Genomic DNA, 27866 nt, shown 5'->3' with positions numbered 1-27866 from the left:
ATGTGTCTTACCTAACACAGTAACAGGTACATGAATGTTACAGTAACAGGTACATGAATGTTATAGTAACAGGTACATGAATGTTACAGTAATAGGTACATGAATGTTACAGTAATAGGTACATGAATGTTACAGTAATAGGTACATGAATGTTATAGTAACAGGTAAGATAAGATTTCGTTCGGATTTTTAACCCCGGAGGGTTAGCCACCCAGGATAACTCATCGAGGACTGTCTAACTTATTTCCATTGGGGTCCTTAATCTTGTCCCCCAGGATGCGACCCACACCAGTCGACTAACACCCAGGTACCTATTTGCTGCTAGGTGAACAGGACAACAGGCGTAAGGAAACGTGTCGAAATGTTTCCACCCGCCGGGAATCGAACCCGGGCCCTCCGTGTGTGAAGCGGGAGCTTTAGCCACCAGACCACCGGGCCACATGAATGTTACAGTAACAGGTACACGCATGTCACAGTAATAGGTACACGCATGTCACAGTAATAGGTACACGCATGTCACAGTAATAGGTACATGCATGTCACAGTAATAGGTACACGCATGTCACAGTAATAGGTACATGCATGTCACAGTAATAGGTACATGCATGTCACAGTAATAGGTACATGCATGTCACAGTAATAGGTACATGCATGTCACAGTAATAGGTACATGCATGTCACAGTAATAGGTACATCAATGTTACAGTAAGAGATACATGTATGATACACCATTATTTCCATTATATTCCTTGTAATATCTCATTATTTAAAGTAACTTACAACTGGAGTGAGTGTGAGGTCGTCTACTACAACCCAACACTGCCATCACACTCTGGTTTCCTCGGAAAATATTTCTGATTATCATTCTTGGAGTCTCTAAAATAGGAAGTGTTGTTGGTGTTGAGGTTGTTAAGGTCCACCAAAACTCAAGACTCAGTCCCCCATCCCCCTGTCTGACCTGCCTCCAGTAAGTCAGTCAGTAAAGTAAGTCAGTAAGTAAAGTAAGTCAGTAAGTAAAGTAAGTCAGTAAGTAAAGTAAGTAAGTAAAGTAAGTCAGTAAGTAAAGTAAGTCAGTAAGTAAGTAAAGTAAGTCAGTCAGTAAAGTAAGTCAATAAGTAAATTAAGTCAGTAAAGTAAGTCAATAAGTCAAATAAGTCAGTAAGTCAATAAAGCAAGTAAAGTAAGTCAGTAAGTAAGCAAAGTCAATAAGTAAATAAAGTAAGTAAAGTAAATCAGTCAGTAAGTTAATAAGTAAGTGACTTATTTCTATTAGGGGAGATTAAGGAAACTAAACCAGATAGACAAGGATGTCAGCCACAGCACCGTGTCTTCCTTTGCAGATGACACCCGAATCTGCATGACAGTGTCTTCCATTGCAGACACTGCAAGGCTCCAGGCGGACATCAACCAAATCTTTCAGTGGGCTGCAGAAAACAATATGAAGTTCAACGATGAGAAATTTCAATTACTCAGATATGGTAAACATGAGGAAATTAAATCTTCATCAGAGTACAAAACAAATTCTGGCCACAAAATAGAGCGAAACACCAACGTCAAAGACCTGGGAGTGATTATGTCGGAGGATCTCACCTTCAAGGACCATAACATTGTATCAATCGCATGTTAGAAAAATGACAGGATGGATAATGAGAACCTTCAAAACTAGGGAGGCCAAGCCCATGATGACACTCTTCAGGTCACTTGTTCTATCTAGGCTGGAATATTGCTGCACACTAACAGCACCTTTCAAGGCAGGTGAAATTGCTGACCTAGAAAATGTACAGAGAACCTTCACGGCGCGCATAACGGAGATAAAACACCTCAATTACTGGGAGCGCTTGAGGTTCCTAAACCTGTATTCCCTGGAATGCAGGCGGGAGAGATACATGATTATATACACCTGGAAAATCCTAGAGGGACTAGTACCGAACTTGCACACGAAAATCACTCACTACGAAAGCAAAAGACTTGGCAGACGATGCACCATCCCCCCAATGAAAAGCAGGGGTGTCACTAGCACGTTAAGAGACCATACAATAAGTGTCAGGGGCCCGAGACTGTTCAACTGCCTCCCAGCACACATAAGGGGGATTACCAACAGACCCCTGGCAGTCTTCAAGCTGGCACTGGACAAGCACCTAAAGTCAGTTCCTGATCAGCCGGGCTGTGGCTCGTACCTTGGTTTGCGTGCAGCCAGCAGCAACAGCCTGGTTGATCAGGCGCTGATCCACCAGGAGGCCTGGTCACAGACCGGGCCGTGGGGGCGTTGACCCCCGAAACTCTCTCCAGGTACTCCAGGTACTAACCTAACCTAACCAAACGTAACCTAACCCAACCAAACATAACCTAACCTAGCCTAACCTAACCAAACGTAACCTAACCAAACCTAACCTAACCTAACCTAACCAAACGTAACCTAACCTAACCTAACCTAACCTAACCTAACTAAACATAACCTAACCTAACCTAACCTAACTAAACGTAACCTAACCTAACCAAACCTAACCTAACCTAACCTAACCTAACCAAACATAACCTAACCAAACCTAACCTAACCTAACCTAACCAAACGTAACCTAACCAAACCTAACCAAACGTAACCTAACCCAACCAAACGTAACCTAACCTAGCCTAACCTAACCTAACCAAACGTAACCTAACCAAACCTAACCTAACCTAACCTAACCAAACGTAACCTAACCTAACCTAACCTAACCTAACCTAACCTAACTAAACATAACCTAACCTAACCTAACCTAACTAAACGTAACCTAACCTAACCAAACCTAACCTAACCTAACCTAACCTAACCAAACATAACCTAACCAAACCTAACCTAACCTAACCTAACCAAACGTAACCTAACCAAACGTAACCTAACGTAACCTAACCTAACCTAACCTAACCCAACCAAACGTAACCTAACCTAACCAAACGTAACCTAACCTAACCTAACCTAACCTAACCTAACCTAACCAAACGTAACGTAACGTAACCTAACCTAACCTAACTAAACATAACCTAAACTAACCTAACCTAACTAAACGTAACCTAACCTAACCAAACCTAACCTAACCTAACCAAACGTAACCTAACCTAACCTAACCAAACGTAACCCAACCTAACCTAACCTAACCAAACGTAACCTAACCTAACCAAACGTAACCTAACCTAACCTAACCTAACCCAACCAAACGTAACCTCACCTAATCTAACCTAACCAAACGTAACCTAACCTAACCTAACCTAACCTAACCAAACGTAACCTAACCTAACCTAACTAAACGTAACACAACCTAACCTAACTAAACGTAATCTAACCTAACCAAACCTAACCTAACCTAACTAAACGTAACATAACCTAACCTAACCAAACTAAACGTAACCTAGCCTAACCAAACCTAACCTAACCTAACCTAACCTAACCTTACCTAACCTAACCTAACCCAACAAAAAGCTGCGGTGCGATTGATTACCAACCGCACTAGACAGCACACTCCATTGCTTTTAAGAGCCTTAATTTGCTTAATATACAAAACATCCACACTTATTATTGCGCCTACTACATACACAGAACATTATACTCAAATATTAACCCTCCTCTCAAACTCCTCCTTGATAACTACAACAGAACACACAGGCATAACACATGGCACAAATCACTCTTCCATATCCCTCGTGTCCATCCCTCCCTGTGCAAAAATGCTATACACATAAAGGGCCAGAAGATATGGAATTCATTGCCAGAACATATTAAAGGACCCCTACCTGCAAATCAATTTAAGGCCCTACGTAGAAATCACCTCATCATCCAAAATTAACTAAACATTCTACTTAATGCCTACCAGTTACTCAAAAAAAACTCCTAAATAATTTAAGACTGCTCAATTATTTGATCATTTACTTCAAACTTTAAATTGTTTTAGTTTCATTATTATGATTGATGATTGATAAACTATTTAATCATTACTCCAAACTTAAAATTCTTTCAATTTCATTTTTTTAAATTGTACTAAATTGTAATACTGTATTTTTTATAAACTTTATCAAAACTAATTATTCTCTACTGATCTTACTAAAATCATATACCGTGAACTAGTTGAATATTCAGTTTTCTTGTATTCATTGTAACTCACATAATGACCATATGTAATATTACTGCCCTGTTATTACCTTATTAATCTTAAGTTTGCCCGAAATGTTCTATTTATAAAGGGGCTTTTGGCATGTTCACCAAATTGTTACACTCCTTTGTACTAACATATATCATGCTAAAACAAACTTGTCATTGCCATTGTCATTGTCAATTTACACTATGTATGATAATTGTACTTATGTGTACAATGTGCCTAAATAAACTTACTTACGATGATGACTTGGACCCTAAACAAGTATGTTAAGAACCTCATTTCCTAAGTGTGGGTTATATGTGTAATGCATTGCATAATTAGTGGCTTTCATTTGTGCCAACTTTTGAATCAATTTATGTATACCAACTGTAACTTCTTTGTATGGCTCATGAGAAAAAAATCATTGTAGTTTTTAATATTGGTAAGTTACATATGTATGGTACACATACCCAAATGGAAATAAGTCACTTTGTCTGACTTTTTTGGGGTTATCATAGGTAATTTACACTATGCATGATAATTGTACATACTTGTACCTGTACCTAAATAAGCTTACTTACTTACTTCTAGTACATATAGACATTAATACATTCACCTGAATCAACAACAACAGGCCAGCTCAATAACTGCTGGGAAATATGGCCGTATTAGCTCTTAAGATAAGATAAGATAAGATTTCGTTCGGATTTTTAACCCCGGAGGGTTAGCCACCCAGGATAACCCAAGAAAGTCAGTGCGTCATCGAGGACTGCCTAACTTATTTCCATTGGGGTCCTTAATCTTGTCCCCCAGGATGCGACCCACACCAGTCGACTAACACCCAGGTACCTATTTGCTGCTAGGTGAACAGGACAACAGGTGTAAGGAAACGTGTCGAAATGTTTCCACCCGCCGGGAATCGAACCCGGGCCCTCCGTGTGTGAAGCGGGAGCTTTAGCCACCAGGCCACTCTGTTTTCTTTCTCATTCTCGCCCAGATTTGAGCAATATCTTTTTTCCCAGACTCCGGGAGGGAGAACCCCGTGGCCAGGTGGCAAAAGCTCTCGTTTCACACGGTGAGAGTCCGGGTTCGATTCCCGGCGAAGGGGTAGAAACAATGGACGTGTCTCCTTACACCTTACACTGTTCACCATCAGTAAAATGGGTACCTGGGTGTTAGTGGACTGGTGTGGGTCGCATCCTGGGACATAACTGACCTAATTTGCCCGAAATGCTCTGCATAACAAGCGGCTTTTTACATAGTAGTATGTCACTGATGTCAGCTATGGTCTGTATGCCCTGTACATGTAGTAAGTTTATTCAGGTATACACAAATACAGTTACATAAAATATTATACATAGCAGCATATGTGTAGAGAACCTGGGATAACCCATAAATATCAGACAGAGTGACGTATTTCCATTGGGATCCCTTCAATACCTTATTATTATACCATAAAGGAGATATTATCATAATATAAAGGAGATATACTAGGAATAAGGTAAAATTATTTATATTTACGTGTGTGTTAGGTAAATAACAAAAAAAGGCACAATACAGTGACTGGAACAATACACAAATAACCCGCACACAGAAGAGAGGAGCTTACGACGACGTTTCGGTCCGACTTGGACCATTTACAAAGTCCAAGTCGGACCGAAACGTCGTCGTAAGCTCTTCTCTTCTATGTGCGGGTTATTTGTGTATTATGTTAGCGAAAAGAAATAAAAAATCATTCTTCTCCCTTTCGGTCGCTACATTCACTAGGTACCTTTTGGCTCTCTTCTTGAACTGGTTCATGCTATGACTGCCTTTGACAGTGGTCAGTGGTCAGTCGTCAGTGGTCAGTGGTCAGTCGTCACGTGAGGTCACAGACCCTGAGCTGCTTTGGGGATTAGCGTGGACGGTTACAAAGCATGGCTTGCTTCTGCAGTGTTTTAAAAACTGAGGTTGGAGAGTTGAAGGAGGAGGTCTTGCTTCTCCAGGAGGAGATTAGGAGGCTGAAGGTCCACCTCAATGGGTCTGGGAGAGAGTGTGAGGTGGCTGGAGTTGTGGGGAATGAGACTTCTAGCAGTGAGGTGCAGTCTGTCTCTCGCTGTGAGGAGGCTGTAGTTGGGGAGGTAGCAACAGCTACCAGCAGTGAGGTGCAGCCCAGCACCTGCTGCAAGTGGCGAGTTGTTCACAGTAATGGGAGGCGCATCAGAGTAAGGAAAGTTAAGAGTGAAGATCTGAAGGTAGGAAATCGCTTCTCTGTTCTCCAGGATGAATGTACTTCAGTGGCCAGTGAAGGTAAGGGTACTACTGCCCCTGCTAATGAAGGTAAGCGCATTCTTGTGGTTGGTGACTCTCAGGTAAGATATATTGACCGTGCTTTTTGTAATAGGAATAAGAAGATGAGAGATAGAGTGTGCTTCCCTGGAGCTGGTGTTGGGGACATTGTCAACAGGCTGGATAATATCATGTCAGGTAATGGGAACAAGCCCATTATCTGTCTCAGTGCTGGTGGAAATGATATTGGGAAGGGTAGGAGAGAAGAGCTGCTAGATAAGTACAGGTCAGCTATAGATTTCATTAAGTCTAAGGGAGGGATCCCAATCATATGTAGCATCTTGCCTAGAAGGGGAGTAGGAAATGAATGGTTGTCTAGGGCAATTGGTGTAAATTGCTGGCTAGACAGATACTGCAAGGAACTTGCAATCCCATTCATTGACAACTGGAACAACTTTTATGGCAAACATGATATGTATGCAAGGGATGGGGTACATCTCTCTGGGGCTGGGGTGGTAGCACTTGCAGACTCGATTGAGAAGGCCATTGGTGAAATGCCTATGATTTTAAACTGATGGAAGATAGAGGTATGGGTGTGTGTGGGAAACAAGCAGGTTGCAACACTAGGGTTGGAAACAGTAAATGTATAAAAGGCATTCAGCATGAAGTTATAAATAAAGACAATAGAACAGGTCAGCTAACAAAGGGGGGCAGCAGAGGGCAGCAAGGGACTAGCTCCCTTAAGGTTTACTATACTAATAGCAGGAGTGTTAGAAATAAGATAGATGAGCTAAGATTAATTGCAAGTGCAGGAAACATAGATATTATTGCTATAACAGAGACCTGGCTCAATCTGAAAGATAGAGAGATGCCCTCTGAATGACTTCGAACAGGCGATAAATGACATGCCCATGCACTCTGCCCCAGGGCCAGACTCATGGAACTCTGTGTTCATCAAGAACTGCAAGAAGCCCCTATCACGAGCCTTTTCCATCCTATGGAGAGGGAGCATGGACACGGGGGTCGTCCCTCAGTTACAAAAACAACAGACATAGCCCCACTCCACAAAGGGGGCAGTAAAGCAACAGCAAAGAACTACAGACCAATAGCACTAACATCCCATATCATAAAAATCTTTGAAAGGGTCCTAAGAAGCAAGATCACCACCCATCTAGAAACCCATCAGTTACACAACCCAGGGCAACATGGGTTTAGAACAGGTCGCTCCTGTCTGTCTCAACTACTGGATCACTACGACAAGGTTAAATGCACTAGAAGACAAAAAGAATGCAGATGTAATATATACAGACTTTGCAAAAGCCTTCGAAAGTGTGACATGGCGTAATAGCGCACAAAATAAAGGAATAACAGGAAAAGTTGGTCGAATCTATAATTTCCTCACTAACAGAACACAGAGAGTAGTCGTCAACAGAGTAAAGTCCGAGGCAGCTACGGTGAAAAGCTCTGTTCCACAAGGCACAGTACTAGCTCCCATCTTGTTCCTCATCCTCATATCCGACATAGACAAGGATGTCAGCCACAGCACCGTGTCTTCCTTTGCAGATGACACCCGAATCTGCATGACAGTGTCTTCCATTGCAGACACTGCAAGGCTCCAGGCGGACATCAACCAAATCTTTCAGTGGGCTGCAGAAAACAATATGAAGTTCAACGATGAGAAATTTCAATTACTCAGATATGGTAAACATGAGGAAATTAAATCTTCATCAGAGTACAAAACAAATTCTGGCCACAAAATAGAGCGAAACACCAACGTCAAAGACCTGGGAGTGATTATGTCGGAGGATCTCACCTTCAAGGACCATAACATTGTATCAATCGCATCTGCTAGAAAAATGACAGGATGGATAATGAGAACCTTCAAAACTAGGGAGGCCAAGCCCATGATGACACTCTTCAGGTCACTTGTTCTATCTAGGCTGGAATATTGCTGCACTCTAACAGCACCTTTCAAGGCAGGTGAAATTGCCGACCTAGAAAATGTACAGAGAACTTTCACGGCGCGCATAACGGAGATAAAACACCTCAATTACTGGGAGCGCTTGAGGTTTCTAAACCTGTATTCCCTGGAACGCAGGAGGGAGAGATACATGATTATATACACCTGGAAAATCCTAGAGGGACTAGTACCGAACTTGCACACGAAAATCACTCACTACGAAAGCAAAAGACTTGGCAGACGATGCACCATCCCCCCAATGAAAAGCAGGGGTGTCACTAGCACGTTAAGAGACCATACAATAAGTGTCAGGGGACCGAGACTGTTCAACTGCCTCCCAGCACACATAAGGGGGATTACAAACAGACCCCTGGCAGTCTTCAAGCTGGCACTGGACAAGCACCTAAAGGCAGTTCCTGATCAGCCGGGCTGTGGCTCGTACGTTGGTTTGCGTGCAGCCAGCAGCAACAGCCTGGTTGATCAGGCGCTGATCCACCAGGAGGCCTGGTCACAGACCGGGCCGCGGGGGCGTTGACCCCCGAAACTCTCTCCAGGTAAACTCCAGGTACAAGGCTATAAATTATTCCACACTGACAGGGTCAACAGGAAAGGTGGTGGAGTAGCGATGTATGTCAGAGACAATTTAAATTGTTGTGTAAGACAAGATATTAAATTAGAAGCGTCAGCCACTGAATCTGTTTGGTTACAGCTTCTCGAGGGCCGAGAAAAACTAATTTTGGGTGTGATTTACAGGGCCCCAAATCTTGATAGGGAGTGCAGTAAACTTCTATGGGACGAAATTCGTAAGGCATCTACATACGAAAATGTTGTGCTAATGGGAGATTTCAACTATAGACAGATTGACTGGAGCAATTTGACAGGAAATTTAGAGTCGGGTGACTTTCTTGATACCATCCAGGATTGTTTTTTAAAACAGTTTGTGACAGAGCCAACTAGGGGAAATAACCTCCTTGACTTGGTTCTTGCCAGTAGGGAAACACTAATTAATAATCTTGAGGTTAATGATGAGCTTGGGGAGAGTGATCACAAATCACTCAGTTTTAATATATCATGGAATTCCCCTAATAATGGCAATCAAGTCTCCGTCCCTGACTTTCGCTTGGCTGATTTCATAGGACTGAAAAATTACTTAGGTGGGCTGAACTGGAATGACCTGACTAAGGGTCAGGTAGGTGGTGATGGTTGCCGATATGATGCTTTCCAGGGCATAGTTCTAGCTGCTCAGTCAAATTATGTTCCAAATAGGGAAATCAGATCAAACAAAAATGATCCTAAATGGATGAACAATAGATTAAAATATCTGATTGGTCAAAAGAGAGGCATATATAGGCAAATCAAAAGAGGAGAGGGGCAATTAAGAAATCGATATATTCAGTTAAAGAGAGAAATAAAAAAGGGAATTAGAAAAGCAAAAAGAGATTATGAGGTTAAAGTTGCAAGAGAATCGAAGACTAACCCAAAAGGATTCTTTCAGGTATACAGAAGTAAGATCAGGGACAAGATAGGCCCACTCAAAAGTTCCTCGGGTCAGCTCACTGACAGTGATAAGGAAATGTGTAGAATTTTTAACACATACTTCCTCTCAGTTTTTACACAGGAGGATACCAGCGATATACCAGTAATGATAAATTATGTAGAACAGGACGATAATAAACTGTGCACTATTAGGGTCACAAGTGACATGGTCCTTAGGCAAATAGATAAATTGAAACCTAACAAATCCCCAGGCCCTGATGAACTGTATGCAAGGGTTCTAAAGGAATGTAAAGAGGAGCTTAGCACACCTTTGGCTAATCTTTTCAACATATCACTACAAACTGGCATGGTGCCAGATAAGTGGAAAATGGCAAATGTGATACCTATTTTCAAAACAGGTGACAGGTCCTTAGCTTCGAACTATAGACCAATAAGCCTAACCTCCATAGTGGGAAAATTTATGGAATCAATAATTGCCGAGGCAGTTCGTAGCCACCTTGAAAAGCATAAATTAATCAACGAATCTCAGCATGGTTTTACAAAGGGGCGTTCCTGCCTTACGAATTTATTAACTTTTTTCACTAAGGTATTTGAGGAGGTAGATCATGGTAATGAATATGATATTGTGTATATGGACTTCAGTAAGGCTTTTGACAGGGTCCCACATCAGAGACTATTGAGGAAAATTAAAGCACATGGAATAGGAGGAGAAATTTTTTCCTGGATAGAGGCATGGTTGACAAATAGGCAGCAGAGAGTTTGCATAAATGGGGAGAAATCAGAGTGGGGAAGCGTCACGAGCGGTGTTCCACAGGGGTCAGTGTTGGGCCCCCTGCTGTTCACAATCTACATAAACGACATAGATGAGGGCATAAAGAGCGACATCGGCAAGTTTGCCGATGACACCAAAATAGGCCGTCGAATTCATTCTGACGAGGACATTCGAGCACTCCAGGAAGATTTGAATAGACTGATGCAGTGGTCGGAGAAGTGGCAGATGCAGTTTAATATAGACAAATGCAAAGTTCTAAATGTTGGACAGGACAATAACCATGCCACATATAAACTAAATAATGTAGATCTTAATATTACGGATTGCGAAAAAGATTTAGGAGTTCTGGTTAGCAGTAATCTGAAACCAAGACAACAGTGCATAAGTGTTCGCAATAAAGCTAATAGAATCCTTGGCTTCATATCAAGAAGCATAAATAATAGGAGTCCTCAGGTTGTTCTTCAACTCTATACATCCTTGGTTAGGCCTCATTTAGATTATGCTGCACAGTTTTGGTCACCGTATTACAGAATGGATATAAATTCTCTGGAAAATGTACAAAGGAGGATGACAAAGATGATCCCATGTATCAGAAACCTTCCCTATGAGGATAGACTAAGGGCCCTGAAACTGCACTCTCTAGAAAGACGTAGAATTAGGGGGGATATGATTGAGGTGTATAAATGGAAGACAGGAATAAATAAAGGGGATGTAAATAGTGTGCTGAAAATATCTAGCCTAGACAGGACTCGCAGCAATGGTTTTAAGTTGGAAAAATTCAGATTCAGGAAGGATATAGGAAAGTACTGGTTTGGTAATAGAGTTGTGGATGAGTGGAACAGACTCCCAAGTACCGTTATAGAGGCCAGAACGTTGTGTAGCTTTAAAAATAGGTTGGATAAATACATGAGTAGATGTGGGTGGGTGTGAGTTAGACCTGATAGCTTGTGCTAACAGGTCGGTTGCCGTGTTCCTCCCTTAAGTCAATGTGACCTGACCTGACTAGGTTGGGTGCATTGGCTTAAGCCGGTAGGAGACTTGGACCTGCCTCGCATGGGCCAGTGGGCCTTCTGCAGTGTTCCTTCGTTCTTATGTTCTTATGTTCTTATGTTCTTATGTTCTTAAGTACAGGCAGACTGTTCCATTGCTTTATTGTTGTAAAATAAAAGGTGTTTGAAGCCTGGCCACTGACTGTGGGTACTACAAAGTTGTGATCTCTTCCCCTAGTACTATGGTTGCTTTGATTATCAACCTTGACAAAGTTGGCAGCAAGATATTATTGACACTGTTTGTGTTTGCAAATAAAGATATTTTTATGCTGATGAATAGTTAAGATTTAGATTTTTAGATTTTGCCACCGAAGTGGCTAGTTTATTGTGCACCCCATATCCATCCTGTGGACGGTAGCGCGAGAGCATGTGGATACACAAAAGGCCTAGGAACTAGAACCGACAAGTTGGTAAATTAGACACATGTATCTAATTTATCAACTTGTCGGTTCTCTGAACCATTCATTTACATTCCTGTCTGACGCAGCAACATCTTGAGATCTTAATACAGGGAATTCTTCAACTTGCCTAACCCTGGGACATGACCTACTTCCATATAGGTCAAATGTGATACCACCTACGACTGCTGTACCTCTCCTGCCTACAGTATATAAGACACTTCCTCGCACATATGCTGTATTCTTTTCAAGATTGATGAACTGATCACATCGATTCAAGGCTGAGGGACTGATTACCTCAAACTCCTGTTCTTCCCCGTTCTCCTTTGTATGAAGCCACTGTGTGGCGAAACTTTCCTCGTAAGATACCCAAATGTTGCACGTGTCTAATTTATCAAAGAGATTTCTAATATTATAATTAAAGCGTAAACTCTAGTGACCCTGAATAACCCCAATCAACAACAACAATGGCTTGTGTAAGTTGTTGTCGAAGTTTGCGGAAAACTTATTAACGTATGAAAGTCCCTTTCATCCCAGAACACATATTGGGAGGTGGGATTTTCCCACTATATATAAAGCAGAATATAACTAAGAAGATAACCCAGTTCCTACGAACAACAAACACACGGTAATTTACACATATGTTATGCCATTTGTGGTCTGGGGATCAACAGCAGCAACACATGTGATGAATGGTTTTGAAAACCGACAAGTTGAAGAATTGAGACACTTGTGCTACATATGGGAATCTTTATTGAAGAAACATTTTGCCACGGTGGCTTGATCAGTTAAATACATAGTAGAGATGGGTAAGGAGAGGAGGAGATTGAGGTATTCAGTCCCTTCAGCCTGAGGGTTTAGTGCTTAGTTTTGATTATAATAATATATGCTAACCAGCACAACCACAGGTGACCCCGTGGCCTGGCTGGCAAAGCTCTCGCTTCACACACGGACGGTCCGGGTTTGGTCCCCGGCGGGGTAGAAGCATTTCAACGCATTTCCTTACACCTGTTGTCCTGTTCACCTACCATCAAATAGGTACCTGGGTGTTAGTCGACCGGTGTGGGTCACATCCTGGGGGACAGATTGTGGACCCCAATGGAAATAAGACTGACAGTCCTCGATGACACACTGACTTTCTTGGGTTATCCTGGGTGGCTAACCCTCCAGGGTTAAAAATCCGAACGAAATCTTATCTCTTACCTAGTCACTCCACATCACGACTTGTACAGTCAGTTGAGGAAGAGATAAAAGGTACCTGATGAATGAAGCTACAGGGAGGTGAGAGATTTCTTATATAGTTAACATTGGTGTACCTATTATTGTGGAAGGAATAAGAATATTCATATTAATAATCCAGGATAAGATAAGAAAGCCAAGTGTGGCTTTATTTTTTAGATTCTCCCTCAGGATGCAACTCATAACAGCTGACTATTTTCTAGGTACAGTATCTCTACAGCAGGGATTCTCAACTTTTCCTCCATCATTAACCCCCTTGGCTTGTATTTCTCCATTTACCCCCTTACTTCCCTACAAAATATTTATCGCCATCATAAAGGGACAGAAGAACAAGGTCAGAAAAACTTAATTGAATTATTATTCAATTATCATGTACATCAAATATTTACCCCTTGCCATGTAATTTTTTACCCCCAAGGGGTAAATTTACCTCTGGTTAAGAATCACTGCTCTACAGCATCTATTCACTAGGTCTTAGGAGACCCGTGCATGACTCTTGCTCGACTGCTGCCACCATAATTTCTAGCTTGTTTTATGTCTTAGTTTATAAAGCTAAAGGCCATATTTACTTTACTTTATAATTACTATTCAGTATTTTATAACAACAGCACTATATACTGTATTAATTTTAATTATAATTATGCTCTAGGCTTTGCACAATTATCACTGCTAATATTGTTGTACATGAATGGTATACAATGGTATACAATGCCCAATGGAGAGGGAGCATGGACACGGGGGTCGTCCCACAGTTACTAAAAACAACAGACATAGCCCCACTCCACAAAGGGGGCAGTAAAGCAACAGCAATGAACTACAGACCGATAGCACTAACATCCCATATCATAAAAATCTTTGAAAGGGTCCTAAGAAGCAAGATCGCCACCCATCTAGAAACCCATCAGTTACACAACCCAGGGCAACATGGGTTTAGAACAGGTCGCTCCTGTCTGTCTCAACTATTGGATCACTACAACAAGGTCCTAGATGCACTAGAAGACAAAAAGAATGCAGATGTAATATATACAGACTTTGCAAAAGCCTTCGACAAGTGTGACCATGGCGTAATAGCGCACAAAATGCGTGCTAAAGGAATAACAGGAAAAGTCGGTCGATGGATCTATAATTTCCTCACTAACAGAACACAGAGAGTAGTAGTCAACAGAGTAAAGTCTGAGGCAGCTACGGTGAAAAGCTCTGTTCCACAAGGCACAGTACTCGCTCCCATCTTGTTCCTCATCCTCATATCTGACATAGACAACGATGTCAGCCACAGCACCATGTCTTCCTTTGCAGATGACACCCGAATCTGCATAACAGTGTCTTCCATTGCAGACACTGCAAGGCTCCAGGCGGACATCAACCAAATCTTTCAGTGGGCTGCAGAAAACAATATGAAGTTCAACGATGAGAAATTTCAATTACTCAGATATGGTAAACACGAGGAAATTAAATCTTCGTCAGAGTACAAAACAAATTCTGGCCACAAAATAGAGCGAAACACCAACGTCAAAGACCTGGGAGTGATCATGTCGGAGGATCTCGCCTTCAAGGACCATAACATTGTGTCAATCGCATCTGCTAGAAAAATGACAGGATGGATAATGAGAACCTTCAAAACTAGGGATGCCAAGCCCATGATGACACTCTTCAGGTCACTTGTTCTATCTAGGCTGGAATATTGCTGCACACTAACAGCACCTTTCAAGGCAGGTGAAATTGCTGACCTAGAAAATGTACAGAGAACCTTCACGGCGCGCATAGCGGAGATAAAACACCTCAATTACTGGGAGAGCTTGAGGTTCCTGAATCTGTATTCCCTGGAACGCAGGCAGGAGAGATACATGATTATATACACCTGGAAAATCCTAGAGGGACTAGTACCGAACTTGCACACGAAAATCACTCACTACGAAAGCAAAAGACTTGGCAGACGATGCAACATCCCCCCAATGAAAAGCAGGGGTGTCACTAGCACGTTAAGAGACCATACAATAAGTGTCAGGGGCCCCGAGACTGTTCAGCTGCCTCCCACCATACATAAGGGGGATTACCAACAGACCCCTGGCAGTCTTCAAGCTGGCACTGGACAAGCACCTAAAGTTGGTTCCTGACCAGCCGGGCTGTGGCTCGTACGTTTGTTTGCGTGCAGCCAGCAGTAACAGCCTGGTTGATCAGGCTCTGATCCACCAGGAGGCCTGGTCACAGACCAGGCCGCGGGGGCGTTGACCCCCGGAACTCTCTCCAGGTAAACTCCAGGTAATACCAACAAGTTGAAAAATTAGACACATGGAACTCCTGGGTATCTTTATTGTAGATGTTTCACCAACCAATGGCTTTATCAATACCAATTCTAGGACATGATTAGAAGAGAGTAGAACTATATACAAAAGATGAGGTAATCAGTCCCTCGGCCTTGAAGTTGGTGTTGAGAGCACTGTGGTCGTGAAGATTCTGGGTTGTGAAGAATCTTTACGACCACGGTGCTCTCAACACCAACTTCAAGGCCGAGGGACTGATTACCTCATCTTTTTTATATAGTTCTACTCTCTTCTAATCATGTCCTAGAATTGATATTGATAAAGCCACTGGTTGGTGAAACGTCTACAATAAAGATACTCTGATGTTGCACATGTGTCTAATTTTTCAACTGCTAATATTATTTTTTGAAAATCCTTCTTTAGCTTTGTCCTGCCTGAAATTATGTTCTTCCTGTGAGACTTTTTAACAGTTTTATATAAGACCAGTTATAATCCCTTCATTTAACTAAATATAATAATCTGTTGTTTTGAAATAAATAAGTTATCATTTATTGTATTCATTCACAAGGACTGCTGGACTGGTGACACAAGGACTATAGGGCTGGTGCCCCAAGAATTGTTGGACAAGTGGCACAAGGGGTTCTGGGCTAGTGCCACAAGGATTACTGGACCAGTGCCACAAAGACTTCTGGACCAATGCGACAAGGATTGCTGGGTTAGTGCCACATGAACTGCTAGACTTGTGCCTCAAGGACTGTTGGACCAGTGCCTTATGCTGGTTATATCAAGACTAAGGGTGAAGTTAGTATTTTTATTCACGTTGGGTTATACTGAAACATTTTACAGGAGGACCCTGTTTTAGAGCATTTTATTAACCCTTTGACTGTTTCAGGCCCCTCTCTGAAACTGTCATTCTATGTCGCTCAATTTTTGAAAAAAAAAAAAATTATTTTTTCTTATGAAATGATAGAGAATCTTTTCCTGATGGTAATGACACCAAAAGTTCGAAATTTGGTCGAAAACTCACGGAATTATGCTCCCACGAAGTTAGCGGTCTCGGCGACATATGCGTATCGGCGATTTCGCCGACTTTGAGCCATACTTTCAGCCAATTCCATTGTTCCAGTTGACCAAACTAATAGCTATTTCTTTAGAACTCCATTTTATCTATCAGCTGAGTACAAGAAACCTCCCATTTACTAATTTGGACTACCCAATATGGTGGTCAGAATTTGGCAATTTGGCCAATTTCACGCAAAATAAAAAAGATGCCAATTTCAAAATAGGGTCCAGAATAAACAAGGAAGACATTCGTGACACTAAAATAACATATGCTCTGTTCATTAGTCATATCTCTAGGCCCCTCTTGTATTATTATTGCTTTCTATTTTGATTTTTTATTCATACAAAAAAATACAAAATTTACTGTTATGCAGACTACTGCATTATTGTAAAAATGGTATAAATAATATCAGTGCACTAGTGAAAGAATATTAGACTCCCCAGTTGACGTGTATTGGACGTGTGGTGTGATTTATTTACTCCTGAACATTGGTAAAAATCGAACATTTCCGCTACTTTGAGCTCAGTTTCAAGGTCGTTTTCATTGTCAAAGTAATGAAAATCATCTCTATTTCCTGTAATATGTTTTCCATTTTATCACCTAAGACCATGAAAACGCGAATACAACGATAAATACTATACGAAAATACACCTCAAATTCGGCGTTTTATTCCAAAAAAACGATCAGAGTTTTTTTTTTCTCATTGAGCAATGTGTGCTGCAGGATTTTTTTTATGTGGTGCACACTGACCACACAGACCCATTCTCTCACATGTGGGCCTTCCAGCTTTCTCCCGCTTGAATTATTGAGTATATATACGTCAGAAACATTGGCTCGTAAGACGTATTTATACGTCGAAAACAGTCAAAGGGTTAATGCAGTGGTTTTCAACTGTACCCATTCTTCATTTATTCAGAATTCCTGCAGTTTATATATTCACCACTCACTATAAGCTTAGGATGAAAATATTTTAAGGTGAGTATTGTGTGTACTGTATATGCATTTTTTTTAGGCCTAGCTCTATTGCTCAGTTAATACATGATAGTGTGAACATGTTATCAAGCTGTTACATGCATTTGAAAATTAAAAAAGACTAATTCACTGTACATCAATTTTTGCTTTACAGCAGTAGCCTGGAACCTAACCTGCTGTATAAGCGGGGCCCTCCTATATATCATTATTAAACCCTCATCAGTGATTACCATGCATCACAAGCTTTTAAAAGTAGTCATTATTTTCAAGGAGCAGTGAAAAGACTACAGACAAATTCATGAAACTATTTTATTACTCTCCATTGAGACCTAACCTTATCAAGGTGGGCAGCCCCACCCTTATTGATTTAAGTGACACCAGTTTGCTACATCAGGTGTTACTTTAAGTTTTTAACTAGGTTTCAAAGGGAATTTAAACTGTTAAAATACTTTTAAGGAGACAGATGGTATGAGTTAGAGATATTTGCTGTTTGGAGGGACATTGGAACTGTCTCATTTGCATACCTCTGGCAAGACTGATAGTGTGAATGATGGTGAAAGTGTTTCTTTTTCAGGTCACCCTACCTTGGTGGAAGATGGCCAGTGTGTTAAAAAATGTAAGTTTAACTTAGGGTAACACAATAAAGTCAGTCAGAGTGACTTACTTCACTGGAGATCATTCCCACTGATGTCCTTTCCTCAGAGCCCTTACCATCTCATGTAATGTTCTTATGGGTTAAGCACTTTCCATGATGATAATTGTCAAAGTTGGTGGAGAAGCTTTCTGTAACCCAGCAGGCACAACCGACCTTTTGGGTAAGAATGGTTAATTGGGACAATACTTCTTTGCTTAAACTGCTGGAGAGAAGCCAGACCAACACAGGACTTCTGTACAATTTATTGTCTACACTCAGCAGGGCAAGCCACCATTTGTTAAATGACTGTGTATCTGTGCTGCAGAAACTGGTCTTTGCACTAGTATAAGTTAACATGAATATAAAAATAATTTAATCAGTGCTTCATACAGACCTGTAAATATTGGAATATTATCTTGTTTTTTTTATTATTATTATTATCACACTGGCCGATTCCCACCAAGGCAGGGTGGCCCGAAAAAGAAAAACTTTCACCATCATTCACTCCATCACTGTCTTGCCAGAAGGGTGATTTACACTACAGTTTTTAAACTGCAACATTAACACCCCTCCTTCAGAGTGCAGACACTGTACTTCCCATCTCCAGGACTCAAGTTCGGCCTGCCGGTTATGTACTGTAAATAAAATTAATCTTTTTTGTAGCACTCTTAATTATTTTATTTTAGTATTGATCCATTTAGGCTCCCCCATTATTCACTGGCATTTCTGCTCAATACATAGAATAATGTATTACAAATTGGTTTTGTTTTTTAATCAGTGCTATCTTCTTGACAGGTCTTTAGTTCACTACTTAGCAAGCATAAAGATAGTAAGAAAAATGGCTGCACAAAACGCTACAGAGGGAAAGAGTAGTGTTGTTAGTGAGACTGAAGCAACCGAGGAACTTGGTTTTGTCATTGATAAACGGCCTTTCACTTCGGTAAAGGAAGGAAAAGCAGAAGTTCTTTTTCCATCGTCACATGATGTCTTCTACAACCCAGTACAGGAATTCAACAGAGACTTGAGGTAAGAATAGATCTTTTGGAGTACTGTACTCGTACTTTCACATGTCTGAGTTTATTTAACTTTGCAGGATACAGAATCAGCTTAAAACTAATTATCATAAGTTTATTTTCAAAAATTCGACACCAAAAAAAATTTATCGACTTTTGTAGTATTAACACAACCTCACTGAGAATGTTGACCTTGTGGAAATATTTTTAAAGAGTGGAAAATGTGTAAATTCATTGATCTTGGAAGACCTTATTGTTGAGACAAAATGCTTCCTAAATTTGGGAAGAGGTTTGTTGTAAAGAATGGAATTCTTCTGTTGGCAGTAAAACAGTAATAATTAGAGACAGGTTGGTTTTGGGATTTGACATGATGTTGAAGTGTGAGGAAAGTAACATTTATGAAGGGATTTAGGAAAATTATTTTGTCAGATTTGAGTTCTGGAGGTGAGAAATATAGTCCCTGCCTTGAATGCTACAATTTGGAGGATTATTTAAATTGTGATGGCCACTGGCGGCTTGTAACACCAGTAATACCTATACGATCGTACCACATCAAACTTCTGTTTTTAATCATTTTTTATCTCGTTTCAACAAAAAAATTAAAAATTCACTTATAAATACATTGAAAAAACGTACAACAGATTTTTCCTGTAACATATTTCTTTCTTTCAACACACCGGCCATATTCCACCGAGGCGGGGTGGCCCAAAAGGAGAAACGAAAGTTTCTCCTTTCACATTTAGTAGTATATACAGGAGAAGGGGTTACTAGCCCCTTGCTCCCGGCATTTTAGTTGCCTCTTACAACATGCATGGCTTACGGAGGAAGAATTCTGTTCCACTTCCCCACGGAGATAAGAGGAAATAAACGAGAACAAGAACTAGAAAGAAAATAGTAGAAAACCCAGAGGGGTGTGTATATATATGCTTGTACACATATGTGTAGTGTGACCTAAGTGTAAGTAGAGGCAGCAAGACGTACCTGTAATCTTGCATGTTTATGAGACAGGAAAAAGGACACCAGCAATCCTACCATCATGTAAAACAATTACAGGCTTTCATTTTACATTCACTTGGCAGGACAGTAGTACCTCCCTGGGCGGCTGCTGTCTACCAACCTACTACCTAGATGTAACATATTTGTCAGATGCAAACTATTTTAGCGTAAGGTTGATGAAGCCATACGTCTGGCAGTGAGCAGCTGGGGGGACTGCAGCTCTGCAGCTCCTATGGATGAGCCACCACGGGTGATGGCCATGCACTTCTAGAAGACAACTATTGAATGAGTAATTCTTTCTATCAACCTACTTTAGCTAGAAATGTGAGGGGAAAGATTTGCAAGTTTGAGAAAGAGTGATTGCGAGATGTAGCAAAAAGACATAGATTTACAAAAGCTTTGTGAAGAGTGCAGCAGGAGTGTGCATTACAAGTTTCTCCTCACTTTGTGCAAGTTTACTCTGTGCAAATTTTATTCAAGTTTGCTAATATGCAATGTCCCACTTCTATTGATAATTTTTTGTAGGTAATATGTAGTACGTACTCACTGTTTGCGACTGGCACAGTTGGCAAAATGCATTGAAGATTCTTATTATGTGGAATTATGTGTTGATGTCCTGATTGAATTTAGTACAGTTGCTATGGGCTTGGATACCTCTACTTCATAAAATGAGGGAGGCCTGTTTTATGAGGGTACATGCAAGAGGGAAGATAGTTAAATATTGGGATGATACAGGAGAAAAATGGTGATACAGGAGATGAATGGGGCATATGAAATATATGTTTTGCAATGTGAAGGTTATGGAAACAAGGTAGGTAGTGTGGGAATATAAGAAAGAAGTTAAATGAGTGAAAAAAAAAATGAAACAATAAGTGAGGCATTCTCAAGACATAAACAAGATAAGGAAGTGAATGGATATTGAATATTAACAGCTTACATGTTAAGAGCTTAAATGGTGGATACTGAATATGCAGGTAGAGGTAGAGATAAACAAAATATTTTGAGATAATTATGAATATAAATGACGAAATGATGTAAATTTCATATTAGTGTAAGGGGTATGAGATATCCTAGAAAGAGCGAAGAGCTGGAAGTGCATATGAAGGCATAAAAAACAACAAGAAAGCTACAGCAGTTGCAAAATGCTTAAAAGGTTGAAAGCGAAATTCGTTTTAGGAAAATAATTGTGTTTTAACCCTTAAAATGTCCAAACATAGATCTACGTTCACTCGTGTAGCGCTCCCAATGTAGATCTACGTTTTATTTTACATGCCTTCAAATGTAAAATAAAACGTAGATCTACATTTGGAGCACTACGCGAGCGAGCATAGATCAAAATTTCAATGGATTAAGGGTTAAGATGGTAGATGAATTGTGATGTGATATGAAACAGAAGCAAGGTAGTTTAAGGGCCACTGTGGAAGAATTGAATGAGTGTCTATAGGGAGACAACCATACTGCACAGGGTTGGAAGGTTAACGAATTGTCTAAATGAGAAAATAATGCAGAAGATATTGATTAGGAAATGCTGGTATCTCAGTTTGTGAAGATAATTTTTTATTTAGGAAATCCACAAATAGTTTTTCAAGCAATATAATAAGAGCACGAGTATGATGTTTGCAGGGTACGGCTCCATTATGTCTTATATTTTGCCTGTATAGTCATTCATTTATTTTACAGTGTGGCTGTTTTGAGAGTTTTTGCTGCCGAATACAAGAAACTTGAGAGAGAGAAGAAAAAGCAAGCCAAGTTGAAAGAGAGAACACTTGCTCTGAGGTCATCAGTTTCAGAAACTGCACTAGAAATACCCAATGTGAGTAATGTTTCCTCTAATGATCAAGAAAGGGCTGTACCAGAAGCTCCAAATGAGAGTAATGCTTCCTCTAATGATAAAGAGAGAGCTCCAAATAAGAGTAATGCTTCCTCTAATGACAAAAAGATAACTACACTAGATGCTCCAGATGCAAGTAACAGTTGCTCTAACAACGAGATAATTGCACTAGAAGCTCCAAATGCAAGTAATAGTTCCATTATTGACAAAGAAATGCCTGGCAAAGAAGTAGTGTGTGAAGGTGAGAAGATTTTAGTTCTCCCTCCAGGAATCAAGGACGAAGAAGGAATTCGCATTTTGGAGGGCTTAGCAGCTTCAGGCCTGCGATCCATTCGTTATGCAAAAGAGGTTGGAGGTGTGAAGGAGATTATTGCCAATGATATATCAAGCCAGGCTTTAGAGTGCATGAGGCACAACATTGAACATAACAAAGTAGCGGAGCTAGTTTATCCAAGTCACAGTGATGCCAGGTAAGCAAGTGTTATCTAAACTTGTACTATTATAGTTTTTTAATGCCCTTAATTTTTTTCTCAATATATATCACAATTGTATATATACTGGTATGACAATCCTGTCAAGAGGGATGCCTAGGTGCTGGCATCCCAAAGAATTGGAGCTACCCTCTTCTTTCTCGGACCAAACCTGTATCCCTCCCATTCTTCAAAAGCTGTATGAATCCTACAGGTTTAGTGCTTTGCCATTAATGAAGAACACAAAAGCACAGTACTGTGACTGGAACAATATACAAATAACCCAGACATAGGAGAAAGAAACTTGGTTGCAATGTTTCATCCAGGTCGTACCGAAACGTGGTCATAAAGTTTCTTTCTCTTATGTGCAGGTTATTTGTGTATTGCCATTATTAAATAACAGTAAATTAATTCTATAGTACTACATTACCTAGGCACATAAAGGCAAATATAAGTCCAGCAGTAACACCCTTAGCTATTTCTGCATTAGACATTACATGTTTCTTATCCACTGTACTTTATTTAGTTGTCTCAAATAATAATAGAAAATGTTTGCTTCACAGTATGGTAATGTATCAGCATCGTGATCCCAGCAAAAGATTTCATGCAATTGACCTGGATCCTTATGGGTCTCCACATATGTTCCTGGATGGGGCCGTGCAGTGTGTTACTGACGGAGGCATTCTTTTGGTCACATGTACAGACATGGCTGTACTCTGTGGCAACTCCCCAGAAACTTGCTACACCAAATATGGTGCATTGTCTATCAAGAGCAAAGCTTGCCATGAGATTGTAAGTACTGTAATTCTCTCTCTCTCTCTCTCTCTGTCTCTTTTTTTTTAACCCAACATTGGATGTTTGCCACCAAGATATGGTGATTTCAAAGAATGTAACACATTCACCATCTTATTCAGTACATGCCTTGCCAGAGGTGCATGGACATCATAATATTATTTTGCTATACCTGTTGTAACATTTTTTTTTCTTGTTATTGGTGGTGCACAACCATGTATCTTCTTGGTAATGTTGACCCCAGACAAAATTCATTCTGCATATGGATGGAATTTAGCCAGATGAGTTATGGAGGCAGGAGTTACATTACCTGCAGTGTTAAAGATGGGTGGGTGTCATTGCAGTGTGGATGATCATTGGAAGTGAGAGCCATGTCCACTTCTAGCAAAACAGCTATTGATTGAATGATTGTATATGTGTTTCTTTCTTTGAGTCACCATACACTGGTCCTCTTGCTAAAAACAGGCACACACACAATGCAAATATGTAATACCCATACCAGGGACTGATAGCCCTTATCATATGAGTGAATCATATAGTCATCCTCAGGATGTGGCCTTGCATCCATATACCTATTTACCATCAGGGAAAGATGCATAGTTTATTTAAGGAAATTTGTTCATATGTCTTGCTCTGCCCAGGATTTGAGCCTAGGATATCTGGTTGTGGTTCAACTCTGATGACCACTATACTTCAGATTGTACTTGTATAATATATATAATATGTGCATACTTGTATTAATATATACATTGTGAATATATGTAAACACACTGTATACTCATACCTGAACATAGAAGGCTTAGAGTAGGAATAAAAATGTGGTTTCCATTATAATACATCAAATATTTATTTCCCTCCATAGGCTCTGAGGATTGTCTTGCAGTGTATTGAATCACATGCCAACCGTTATGGCCGTCACATTGTTCCACTTCTTTCTATGAGCGCTGACTTTTATGTCAGAGTTGTGGTTAAAGTGTTCACCAGCAAAGTCAGATGTAAGGAGACATTCTCAAAGGTATGGATTACAGGATAAAATGTATGTTTTGTAAGTTTCTTACATTTTATTGTGATGCTGAATCAAATTTTCTTACACAGAATGCACCATTTCAGATTTTTACTTCTTTGTAGCTACAGATGTAGAAGTAAGCTCATAGGTATTTCTCTATCATATATATTTTGAAATTTCCAGTGGTTTTAGCATCTATAACCTCTAACCCATTCTATTGTTCTAATGCACTGTTTTTAACCTTTTGTTTTTAGCCTTATTGTGTGCATTAAGACATTTTCATACTTCATAAGTTTGATACTCATTAATATTGTAATGCAATTAGTACTAAATCATATTAAACTTTTTTGTTCTAGGTATCATGGTTGTATCAGTGCGTTGGTTGTGAAACAGCAACATTGCAACCTTTGGGCCGTATTGTCATCAATGGCAAAAGTGTGAAATACCAGCTGTCATCTGGTCCACCTATAACGGAAGCTTGTTTTCATTGTGGTCACAGGCATTTAGTTGCAGGGCCAATATGGTCTGCGCCTATTCATGATAGAGAATTTCTGAAATCCCTGAAAGAATCCCTAGTTGAGGATGATTTTACCACTTTCAGACGTTTGTTTGGGACACTGACAATGATGGAGGAAGAATTACCAGATGTGCCTCTCTTCTATGTTTTAGACAAATTATCCAATGTTGCAGGTATCAACCCGTGCAAGATGGTGCAGTTCCGATCTGCATTACTTAACGCTGGGTACAGAGTCTCCATGTCCCATGCAGGCCAAGTGAGCATTAAAACAGATGCTCCGGCACAAGTAGTTTGGGATGTTGTCCGAGCCTGGGAAAAGTTACATCCGGCCAATAGAGCAAAAATGACTGATGATAGACCAGGGAAGAGAATATTAGAGAAAGAAATTAAAACTAAGATAAGTTTTGAGCTTCACTCAGATGCTAATCCTGAATCAAAGAAACGAGAGCTGTTGCGCTTTCAGATTAAACCAGAAAAATACTGGGGGCCTAAAGCTAGAGCAAAAACCAGCCTATTCAGCAGTGATCAGGAGGAAAAGAGATCACGTAATCAAGGAAAGAAAAGAAAATGTCATAGTGATGATAATCATTTGCTAAATAAAATGTCAAAGGATGAAGTTAATCATCAAATAAAAGAATAAAACACATCTGATTTGTTTGTGATTTATTTTTGTATATATATTTCAGTTTGGAGGGATATGTTGTGTATCTTTATATGTGTATGCTTCTAGACTGTTGTATTCTGAGCACCTCTGCAAAAACAGTGATAATGTGCGAGTGTGGTGAAAGTGTTGAATGATGATGAAAGTATTTTCTTTTTGGGGATTTTCTTTCTTTTTTGGGTCACCCTGCCTCGGTGGGAGACGGCCGACTTGTTGAAAAAAAAAAAAAAAAAAAAATTTCATGAGAATTCCATATGAGAGAAAATTCAGCAATATACATTTTTATTAATTAATTACACTCCTGGATAACTGTGAAAATCATATTGAGCAAGTGCAGTTTATTGTTTATAATCAATTTATATATAAATGTTAAATTTATATATGACAATATATACTGTAAACTTTATACACTATTGTTTTTCATTGTATTTTGATCCTTTTAAATACTAATTAAAATTAAATGTTTTGTGAGTAAATGTATATAGGATTGAAATAAGGTCTATTATGTATAAATTGACTTGTTCCTGATTCAGTTTTTATTCATGTCTCAGCCACAGTAATAATCATCATTATCTTTACAGGTCCATAATTCGGTAGAACTTATTTTGCTTTATCCTTACCAAATAAGTGGAGGGAAGTACTGGAGGAAATCAACCATTTTAAACATTAAGAATCAAGAAAGTCACATTTACAATAAATGCAACGGAGGGAAAAGCAGTACAAGAAAAAAGTGTAATGAATTTCTAAGGAAGGTTTATGACTTGACATACTTTTGGAGTGTGAGCAAGATGATATTTTTGAAAGGATTCAGGGGAAACCAGTTATCTGGACTTGAGCTCTGGAGGTGGGAAGTACGTGCAGTCCCTACACTCTGAAGGAAGGGTCTCCCTGGAGTATGTTCCAGGGGTCAATGCCCCCAAAGCCCAGTCCTTGACCAGGCCTCCTGGTGGATCAGGGCCTGATCAATCAGGCTGTTACTGTTGGCCACACATAGTCCAACATACAAACCACATCCCAGCTGGTCAAGTGCTGACTTTAGGTATATGTCCAGCTCCCTCTTGAAGGCAGCCAGGGGTCCATGGGCAATTCCCCTTATGCCTGGTGGGAGGTTGTTGAACAGTCTTGGGTCCTGGACACTTATTGTGTTTTCTCTTAGTGTACTCATGGTGCCCTACTTTTCAATGGGTGTATGTTGCACCAGCTGCCCAGTCTTTTGCTTTCATAGGGAATGATTTCTGTATGCAGATTTGGGGCCGGTGCCTCTAGGATTTTCCAGGTGTAGATTATGATGTATCTCTCTCACCTGCACTCCAGTGAGTACAGGTCAAGTGACTCCAAACGTTCGCAGTAATTAAGGTGTTTGATGGAACTTATACATGTAGTGAAGGTTCTCTGTATATTCTGTAGATCTGTGATTTCACCTGCCTTGAATGGTGATGTTAATGTACAGTAGTATTCCAGCCTAAAAAGAACAAGTGACTTAAAAAGGAGCATCAATGGCATGGCATTCCTTGTTCTGAAAGTTCTCAGTATCCATCCTATCATTTTCCACATTATAGTGACACTGTTGTGATCCTTGAAGGTGAGAGCCCCTGACACTAACACTACCAAGTCCTTCACAATACTTTTTCACTATTGTGTGGTTAGAGTTTGTAGTATACTCCGTTCTAACTATTATTTCCTCCAGTTTTCCATAACGGAGCAGTTGAAATTTGTCCTCATTGAACATCATATTGTTTTCCGTTGCCCATTGGAAAGCTTGGTTTATATCTGCTCGGATATTTACCATGTCTTCAATGGATGACAATCTCATGCTGGTTCTAAGTAGTATCATCTGCAAAGGAAGACACAATGCTATGGTTTACATTTCTGTCTATGTCTGATATGAGGATGAAGAACAGAAAGGGGGCAAGAACTGTAGTATAGGCATGCCTCTGGCAAGACAGTAATAATAATTATTATTTTATCATGATATATGTTTGTACAAAGGAGTATAACAATTGAGTGTACATGCCAAAACTCCCTTCATATGCAGAGCATTTCAGGCAAACTTAAGATTAATAAGGCAATAACAGTGCAAAATTGTACATATGGTCATTAGGTGAGTTACAATGAATACAAGAAAACTGATTATTCTATTAGTTCATGGTATATGGCTTTAATAAGTTCGGTAAAGAAGAATTACAGTGATGGAGTGAATGATGATGGAAGTGTTTCTTCATTTTTGAGTCGCCCTGCCACAGTGGCGAATGACTTATTCCCTCGCTAGGAAGTGTGTGGTAGATGGGCTTAATCTGAGGAAAGAATGTAGCTTAAGTTGCCTGGATCAAGAGCCTCCCCCCACTGAGGGAAGATTTT

The 27866-nt window shown here is 40.1% G+C and overlaps 2 protein-coding genes across 9 annotated transcripts in view; one reads left to right on the top strand and one right to left on the bottom strand.

Moving 5' to 3' along the window:
- LOC128701332 (transcription termination factor, mitochondrial) overlaps positions 1 to 990 on the bottom strand; it is a 31930-nt gene extending 30940 nt beyond the window's left edge. For all 3 annotated transcript variants that reach the window (XM_070100309.1, XM_053795002.2, XM_053795004.2), the window contains exon 1: positions 781 to 990. In XM_070100309.1, coding sequence (XP_069956410.1) covers positions 781 to 865 — 85 coding nt within the window. In that variant the 5' untranslated portion in view covers positions 866 to 990. The remainder of the gene's footprint in view (positions 1 to 780) is intronic.
- Positions 991 to 12333: 11343 nt separating this feature from the next.
- Trm1 (tRNA methyltransferase 1) lies at positions 12334 to 25918 on the top strand. Of its 6 annotated transcripts, XM_070100307.1 has the most exons (8): positions 12543 to 12681; positions 16122 to 16268; positions 18163 to 18204; positions 19018 to 19248; positions 21912 to 22532; positions 23096 to 23324; positions 24187 to 24339; positions 24687 to 25918. In XM_070100307.1, coding segments are annotated over exons 3-8 (2037 nt in total). In that variant the 5' UTR covers positions 12543 to 12681; positions 16122 to 16268; positions 18163 to 18202; the 3' UTR covers positions 25488 to 25918. The 6 variants fall into 6 exon arrangements, with proteins under 6 accessions (XP_053650980.2, XP_069956409.1, XP_069956408.1 ...); XM_053795009.2 differs by lacking the exon at positions 18163 to 18204; XM_053795006.2 differs by lacking the exon at positions 18163 to 18204 and having other exon boundaries at positions 16122 to 16354.
- The last annotated feature ends 1948 nt before the right edge of the window (positions 25919 to 27866 follow it).

Source organism: Cherax quadricarinatus, chromosome 72 (genome assembly GCF_038502225.1).
Source record: "Cherax quadricarinatus isolate ZL_2023a chromosome 72, ASM3850222v1, whole genome shotgun sequence".
Taxonomy (NCBI): domain Eukaryota; kingdom Metazoa; phylum Arthropoda; class Malacostraca; order Decapoda; family Parastacidae; genus Cherax; species Cherax quadricarinatus.
The sequence above is the reverse complement of the archived record's forward strand: the minus strand, read 5'-3'. Positions and strand labels throughout refer to the sequence as shown.